The following is an 8202-nucleotide window of genomic DNA, read 5'->3' as shown; positions in this document are numbered from 1 at the left end:
CTTCATCCGAGGACTACTTCTTTCTACAAGACCTTCGGCGACAAAGCATAGACCCAACAATATAGGATATCTTGAGCAGCTCTACTATCCCACATTTTATCATATCTTCTATTTTAAACTGTGCTCTATAAATAATATACCTCCGATATTTTTTATTTAACGTTGCATAGTTTAAATTTAAACTATATAACGTCAAATATTAACAAACGAAAGGAGTACATTTTACAAAACAAAACAGTATTTCGCATATGGCCCATCAGCCGTAGACGGCATAAACTTTTAGCATTTGTGCACCAATGTCAAAGAGGGAATATAACTCGGACTCGGAGCCTGAGGATCTGCCGTTGGATTGCTTTGAGATTCGCGCAACATCTCTATGAGGAGTCGTGACGGAGGGAAGAAGAGGGCATTCTCCGGCGCCGTCAACCCCGCGACGCGCAAAGGTGAGCTTCGACCCGAAGCCGAACCGATCGAGAGGCCCAGCCGCCGCAACCGGAGGAGAGAGAGAGGCGGATACACAAACACGAAACCCTAGCAAGCAAGCCCTCCACGCACAGTCAAGAAGGGAGGGGGAGGCGATGGAGTACCCGGCGACGGCCGCCGGATCGGGGAGCCACAAGTACTACTACCCGCAGCAGCACTCGCACTCACAGCCGCAGGCGCTTCGCCGCCCGCCGCGCCCCGCCGCTCGGTGGGTCAAGCAATGGTGCGTTCTTAACTTCCCTCCCTCTCCCTGAAATAAGATAATTTCCGCTTCTTCTGACTGGAATTAACCTGAGCTAATCCATTGCGTGCGGTGGCCATTGGTTTCGGGTGCGCTTCGTTTCCCAGGATCCCGCAGGATCTCGCGTCCTCCGGCGGCAAATGCTCGCTCTTCAAGTGGGTCAGAGGTACTAACTGTCTGTTCGTACTGAATCCCCCCTCCCCCCGTTCCCCTAGTTGAATCCCACCTCTTACCGAGGTTGTAAGGTACGTTAGGTTCTTTCATCTGTGACAAGAGGCTAGGTCTAGATGTCCATGATACTCATGAGCAGTAGCTAAGTGCAGATTTGTGGTAGTCTGCAGCAGCCGGTGATTACAAGTTACAACCCCTTTCTTTGCCTGTGTGCAGAGGATGGGTACAGAAACTCCAAGGACAACCCCAGAGTGTTAGATGTAGAAGCCCCCAAGCCTGAACCCACCACGGAGATCCTCTTCCTCTGCAGCTACGAGAACTGCGGCAAGACCTTTGTTGATGTCAGCGCGCTCCGCAAGCATGCTAGCGTGCACAACGAGAAGCAGTATATATGCAACGAGCCCAACTGTGGGAAGGTATCTCTGCCTGGATTGGAACTAGCATCAGTACCACATACTCTTTGTTTGTTGTTGTAATAAAAATATGCACTTGGGCCTTACTGTACTTATCTGCTTGCAAACACAAAACATCTCGAGATGTTCTTGTTTAACTGAATATGTCTACTGCTCCCTATTCCTTATACTGAATATGTCTACCTCTACCACTCAGGATGTACTCGTCCAGTCTTTAACTGAGTTCCTGAGCAGTCCTGTTATTTTTAATTGTATTGTTTTTCTAAGATTAGTTTGCAACCAATGACAAAGTAAATCATAACTGAATTTGATGGTACCTATCATACTACGAAGCCATAAATGAAAACTATGCATTTAACTTTTCATCCCTTTTGCCCTGTCTTGTCTTAAATACTTATAAACCACACATCAGATATTGTATTGTTCCTGAGCAGTCCTGTTATTTATAATTGTATTGTTTTTCTAAGATTTAATTCTTAATTACATTGGAACCAATGGCAAAGTAAATCATAACTGAATTTGATGGTGCCTATCATACTACGAAACCGTAAATGAAAACTATATATTCAACTTTTCAGCCCTTTTGCCCTGTGTTGTCTTAAATACTTATAAACCACACATCATATATTGTATATGTCGTAAGCTTTCAAACTATAATTACAGACACTAACTACTTTGTTGTTCTATCTGGCAGAAATTTGTTGATAGCTCCAAGTTGAAGAGGCATTATCTTACCCACACAGGACAAAAGGATTTTGTCTGTCCACATCCAGGCTGTGGTAAGGTAATCACCTCATCCCTGTCTAGCAATGAACTTATAAGGTATCATGGATTTCTAGTGCACTATGTCTCTTTTGCTTTCAAGTTTCAACCATCACCACACCCCTTGTCTTTATGGAGTTATAGTCTTCTAGATATCCATGCATAGCAAATGTTATATCGAATGGTGAACTGTCATATGATATTTTATTTCTCTGTAATTCAAGATTTTCGTTTGATGTTTCGTTCGGCCTAATCCAATTTCATTGGATCCATCCAGTCCCATTGTATGTTTCTATGCTCAAGTACTCAGTTACTGTGTTCCTAAACTTGTGGCTAAATTTTGAGCTTCATACAATGAAAAGCTTCCAACGTACATCCTGTCATCCATGACTCCATGAATGACTTCTTTGAAGTAATTGTTTTCCTTTAAAAATAGGCCTTAGCCCAGCCTTGTTTTTTTGGGGTTATCGGTGTCAGGCCTAGCTCATCCTTATTCAAAGGCCATTTTTGGGAATAATAGGATGGTGGCCTGAACCAAAACATTCTAGTGAACTTGTCCTTGGCAGTTCTTTTCTTTTAACCTGAATGCGAAAGGGCCTCTAGCCGAGTTGGCTAGGTGGTCTGAGTAGCACTCCTCAGATCCTGGGTTCGACTCCCCGTGAGAGCGAATTTTAGGCTATGGTTAAAAAAAAATCCCCTCGTCTATCTCACACCAAATCACAGGTCTAAGGCTCAGCCCCGGTCGTGGTCGTTCTCACATGGGCTTCAGAGCCGCTGTGTATGGGTGGGGCAGGGGTTCGGGGGTTTTCTCGACCTGTGTGAGAAGGTCTTCTTAAAAAAAAATCCCGAGGCCTGTCTTACCCCCCCCCCCCCCGGCGCAGGTCGAGTTTTTTTAACGTTAATGGATATCTTTTTCTTGGAGTTCCGTGTCTTTGGCTATAGCACATTTACATTTTCAAACAAACAAACGTTTTGAATTTCAGGCCTTCTCATTGGATTTTAACCTACGGTCACACCTAAAAACACATGCATTGGAGAATTATCACATATGCCCTTTCCCAGCATGTGGCAAAAGATTTACAAGTGACTTCAAACTAGGAGCACATGTCAAGTCACATGAAAAGGTATGCTGCTATTGTGCTTAAACTTATGTAATCATCATTCAAGATGCATTTACCCTTGTGGTTGATTGTTAATATCGATATTACTGTTCTTCTATACGATAACTAAATTACATCCTCAGTCCTAGATCTCCGTGAGAAACATGTAAAACATTGACAAATAACTAAACTACATCCTCAATCCTAGATCCACATGAGAAATATATAAAAAAATGATAAAAATTCTCTCAACTAAACATTTTGTAGACCGTGGTGCTGGCATGCCAGACTTTGCAGTATGGCTCTATGCAACTGTTCAGTTTGCCCTTGTGTTGTATGTTGTGCTTATAATATAATTCTTTCCTGTCAACCTATTGAGCCCCCTTGGTGGTACATACATCTGTTTTTATCAGGTGAATGATAATACCGTTGCATTGACATGTAGGTAGGTGAAGGGGGTTTTGTTGCTGACTTCCATGGTCCATGGATGTTTTTTTACTATTCTGCAGGAATAACTGACTAGCTATATATAACGATTATACATCAAAACTTTAATTGCAATAACCACATTACATGAGTTTTTCAGGTAATATGTTATCAATTTGCTGTAGCTAAAGCTTACCAAGCAATCAAAGTTGCAGTGTCTGTTATATAAAATTCACATTATTATTAAAAAACAGTTCGCACACACTCATGGACTCATGGCTCTTTTAAAAAATTTACGATTTTCAGCAAGTTTAACTGATGAACTGTATATTAGAGTTACATTTATTAGTTAACTATCTTCAATTATAATGCATAACTAGTCAGATTAATTTACTATAACTAAACAAAGTAAATAATAATTCTTTAGAAAGTTTCATAGCGTTAAATTATAAATATATTACACTTAAACACTTGTCAATACAAACTCTATACTTTTCCCTTGTGTAATTTATTCTGTCTATTGGGCCATGGTGCAGACTGGAACTCCTATTGCAGTGCAGCATGCGCCAGCGCCACCAGCAGAAAAACCGCGTGTCGCCCCAAAGCCTCCGACTCCAGCAACCACAAGCTATGCTGATCGGCCATATGTCTGCCCCTATGAAGGTTGTGACAAAGCATACATTCACAGTTACAAATTGAACCTTCATCTAAAAACTCAGCACCCTGAACACGGTCAAGAGGAAAACGGTAAGGTCGGTGCTTCTGGTGGGCAGCATGCTGCGAACGAACACACTTACCAGTATAACTATGCCGAGGTTGGCGAGATTGCACCAAACCCCAAAAGGAGCAAGACGAATCATGGGCACAAGGTCCACTCATCCAAAGCCTACAATGCCAAGGTTTCGAGAGCAATGCCTTCTGACATTGGCGTCAGGAACCAGTGGCCAGGTAAAGCTACGTACCAAGATGATAGTGAAGAGACGGAAGAAGATGGAGGCAACAACATTGAAGATGGCTGGAGATATGGCAACAATGATGACGATGAGGAAACACCAGATGAAGATTGACCTTTATTTAGGTTTGGATATGTAGATATATGAGGGTGATCTGTTGTCCTTTAGTTTCAATGCAGTCATGGGGAAGTTCAAGCTTTAACCTTAGGTAGTAGTTCATTCAGATGGTGCATGGATATATTGTACTCAGTTACCTGCTCCTAAATGCTTTCACTCCCCTATCTTCCAGAGCCACATGTATTTTAGATAGTTTGGATATGTTTGCCTTGGAATAAATTTTCATTTGAAATGTTAGTATGTTACTCAACTAAATTGTTTTTATCAGATGAACTAGGTAGTTGAAAAAAAATACAAATCCAGGTAGACATGCAGTTTAGCCATAACAAACATGTTTTGCTTACAACAATCTGCTCATTTTTTTCCTGGCAAATCACTCGGTGTATCAAAAACTTTAGAGCTATGTAGTTGAAAGACTAATCAACACGCAGTTTAACCATGAGCAAGCTTTGTTTAATTATTACAGTCTACGAGTACTTATTCAGGCAGATCACTCTGAGGTTGTGCCTACTGTTGGGCGCTGCCAGCTTGACCTTGTTGGTAGCTGCCACTGCCAGCAGGAGTAAGCACAGCCAGCTCATGCTTCCTACCGTTCTTGAGCTCTGCAGCTTCCTCCATGGAGATGGCATACGAGCTGGCGATGACGGCGGCCGGCAAGTCGCTCAGGACGGAGTTCTTCCCGGCGACGTGGCTGACCATGGTGTCAGGGTTCGTCTCGAAGGCGATGTACTGGAAGCCTTCTCCCTGCGCCTTGGTGGCGACGAGGTAGCCCTGGGGTACGATGAGCAGCTGCCCCGCACGGAGCACGTCGTCGAACACCGTGGTCCCGTTGTCGCTGGCGACCTGGACCCTTGCACTGCCCCTGATGCCGTACATGGCGCTGTGGGCGTTGAAGTTCCAGAACGGCGACATGATGGCGTCCTGGTACAGGTCTACCCGCACCGCGCTCATCTGTACGAGGTTGAGGACGGGGAACTTGTGGCTGGTGAGGCGTGTGATCCTCCCAGCCCCAGGGCTGTAGACGTCGGCCTGGTCCAGCCGTTCGACGCTGTGCCTCACCTCCATGGCGCAGACGTTGTGCCTGTCGACGTCGCGCTGGCACGTTTGGTACTGGACTTGTGACGATGGGAACGAAAACGACGACGACGACGGCGACGGATTCAGCTGGTGAAAGCCGTGCTCCGGCTCCACGCGGACGATCTCGCCTCGCTGGTCACGCCGGCTCTGCAGCTTCTCGGCGACGTGCATGCTGACGCCCAGGGCTTCGCTCAGGAACCGGGCGTCGATCCCTTTGAAGATGTTCTCGGCGAAGTGGGGCTGCCCCTTGCTGAAGCCCCCAGCCAGCAAGAATTTCTGCGAATCGCACAACGACGACAGAGATTCATTAGTCGAGTTTTATCGAAATGTAAGGGTGTAGCTAGCTGCTAGCATAGTAGCAGTACCCTCATGGAAGGCTCGAGCTGGTTGATGTTGTTGTTCTCGTCGAAGACGTAGACCGCCACAAGCGGCGCGTCGCCGTCGTTGTACAGCCAGTGCTGGGCGCCGGCCGGCATGGCCACCACGTCGCCCTGCTCGAATCGGTGGATCTTGTGGTGGTCATGCTGATGGTGATGGTGTCCATATCCATATCCGTATCCATACTGCTGCTGCTGGGTCTCCTCTTGGCATCCCGGAAACGAGAACCCAATGATCCCTCTCCCTACATAATACACTGGATTAGTCGTGATTCATACGCCAAAATCTGTAGTCGAGCTGAGCCACATGCATTGCAGCACTAGAATCTAGCCAAGAACCTTGGACGATGTAGACAAGCGAATGGACGTTGGAGTATCGAGGGAGCAGGAGGCCCATGGCGTCGACGACGACGCGGACGGCGAAGATGCCGGCGCAGGTGAGCTCCCGGTCGGCTTCGTTGAACCGGCTGAAGTACTGGACGGAGCCGGCCTCAGACTGCACCTTGTGGCGCGGCTCCAGGGCCTCCAGCTTGCCATCGAAGCCGCACTCCCTGGCGGCTCCTCCCCGGGACGTGCTCCATCCCCACGAGGTGCCGGAGCAGCACAGGAGGAGGAGCAGCAGCAGGGACAGGGGCAGCGACGAGGGAAGCGGCCGCACCTGGCCGGAGAGTACTATTGCCGCCGCCATTGCTGCGCTGCCTCTGCTCGCTCGCTCACTCTCTTGGCAGTGAATGCTGTTGCCGTGGTGTGCATTGCTGATGGTGTGCCATTAAGTAAGTGGAACGAGAAGGATGCAAAGCTAAAAAGAACAAAAAGTGTTTGTTGCACCTGGGAACAAATTCAGGCCTTGTCCTCGTACGCTGCTGGTGCTTTGCTTTGCCGTGATAGGAGCTGTGCACGTTGGATGGGAAGAACCTGACAAGCTCGCGATCGATCAGCAGTAGGATGTCGACTTGGATGGATCGTGTGCTCAACAGTTTGGACTTGTTGCTTGTGCTGACAGTCACAAAAGGGCAAAGGCCGCTTCAGTTTTGTACTGACTAGCGACTCCAACAGTTTGTTGCGCCTTTTTAGTTCGTTCACGCACAGTCCGATTACGACTGTCCAGGTGCACGCATTAGCGACCAGCCTTGCCTACTACACTTCTCTACGGTTTGGTTGCTTGCATGTTTTCGCTAGAGTACTCTAGATCGTCAACAAAATGATTAATGAGGCAGCCTTGACAAATGCTATGGAAATCATAAAGTTTTCGGGGTTCGGACTAGTACTAGAAGAATGGACCGGTCTTTTTGGTAGGACTAGACAAAATACTCGTGGCTCGTGAGATCGCTCGGTTCATGGTTAGCTCGACTCAATTCAGCTCAGCTCATTTTGATTTTGTCACGAGCTGAGCTAGTATCTCAGCAAGATTTGTTAACAAGCCAGCTCGAGCTGTGTTCGAGTCAGCTCTTTAGCTTGAATGAGCAACCATTTGTCAGAAAAACAAATCTCGCACTTGTGTTGGATGAATTAATAAGTGATTTGTTAATTTGGTGTTATATTGACATGATATGTGAAAGTGTGAGTATTGTTACTCTTTTTTAGTGTTAAATAGGTCTAGAATTAACTAATAATTGGTTATACTATTTTATATATGTGTATATTGTTTTTTTAGCTCGGGAGAGCTCGAACTCACAAATGAGACGAGTTGGTTCTCTTATTCGGTTCCTTAATATATCGAGCCGAGACAGTTTAAGTTTGGCCAAGTTGACCTGACTCGATATCTAGCCCTATTTTTGGGTTAATACAAGCACAACCACGATCTAAAATCAGTAGCCAAAGCAAAGCCTAACACTTAGTAATTTAGACCAGGCTAACACGAACGAAGACAGGCCTAGACCGAATCTTAAATATTGGCCTGTTAGGCCGGACACAGCCCGCACGTATGAGCTGGATCTAGATCAGCTCGACAGAAAAAGAAAAACCCCGTAAAACATGAAATTGGCACAATTATACACACGCAACCGAGGCCGGCCTTAACCCTGACGGCCCCGCCCATGCAAAGGCATGCCGCCTCACTCGTTCAGTCCATCAGCGACTCAG

At 46.2% G+C, this 8202-nt stretch overlaps 2 protein-coding genes across 3 annotated transcripts; one reads left to right on the top strand and one right to left on the bottom strand.

The window, feature by feature from the left end:
* The first annotated feature begins 421 nt into the window (after positions 1-421).
* On the top strand, positions 422-4895 carry LOC100216676 (WREBP-2 protein). Its single transcript, NM_001143084.1, has 6 exons — positions 422-706; positions 832-890; positions 1112-1311; positions 2003-2092; positions 3054-3194; positions 4133-4895. Exons 1-6 carry the CDS (start codon positions 579-581, stop codon positions 4661-4663), a joined length of 1149 nt encoding a protein of 382 aa, NP_001136556.1. The 5' UTR covers positions 422-578; the 3' UTR covers positions 4664-4895.
* A 52-nt stretch (positions 4896-4947) lies between these two features.
* On the bottom strand, positions 4948-7312 carry LOC541640 (legumin 1). 2 transcript variants are annotated; one of them, XM_035959836.1, is made up of 4 exons: positions 6949-7312; positions 6460-6875; positions 6109-6365; positions 4948-6019 (listed from the first exon to the last, which is right to left on the bottom strand). In XM_035959836.1, exons 2-4 carry the CDS (start codon positions 6806-6808, stop codon positions 5174-5176), a joined length of 1452 nt encoding a protein of 483 aa, XP_035815729.1. In that variant the 5' UTR covers positions 6809-6875; positions 6949-7312; the 3' UTR covers positions 4948-5173. The 2 variants fall into 2 exon arrangements, with proteins under 2 accessions (XP_035815729.1, NP_001104865.2); NM_001111395.3 differs by lacking the exon at positions 6949-7312 and having other exon boundaries at positions 5085-6019; positions 6460-6884.
* Positions 7313-8202: the final 890 nt, after the last annotated feature.

The sequence above is a fragment of the Zea mays genome, chromosome 6 (assembly GCF_902167145.1).
Source record: "Zea mays cultivar B73 chromosome 6, Zm-B73-REFERENCE-NAM-5.0, whole genome shotgun sequence".
In the NCBI taxonomy this organism is placed as follows: Eukaryota; Viridiplantae; Streptophyta; class Magnoliopsida; order Poales; family Poaceae; genus Zea; species Zea mays.
Note: the sequence above shows the minus strand (reverse complement) of the source record. Positions and strands in the feature narration are given on the sequence as shown.

Bases quoted from the DNA above. Each gene is read 5' to 3' on its own strand.
- LOC100216676 (NM_001143084.1), top strand. From the start codon at position 579: ATGGAGTACCCGGCGACGGCCGCCGGATCGGGGAGCCACAAGTACTAC. The intron at 707-831 runs GTGCGTTCTTAA...TTCGTTTCCCAG, and splicing joins GCTCGGTGGGTCAAGCAATG to GATCCCGCAGGATCTCGCGT. The intron at 3,195-4,132 runs GTATGCTGCTAT...GCCATGGTGCAG, and splicing joins ATGTCAAGTCACATGAAAAG to ACTGGAACTCCTATTGCAGT.
- LOC541640 (XM_035959836.1), bottom strand. From the start codon at position 6,808: ATGGCGGCGGCAATAGTACTCTCCGGCCAGGTGCGGCCGCTTCCCTCG. The intron at 6,366-6,459 runs GTTCTTGGCTAG...TGTATTATGTAG, and splicing joins GCTTGTCTACATCGTCCAAG to GGAGAGGGATCATTGGGTTC. The intron at 6,020-6,108 runs GTACTGCTACTA...TGCGATTCGCAG, and splicing joins AGCTCGAGCCTTCCATGAGG to AAATTCTTGCTGGCTGGGGG.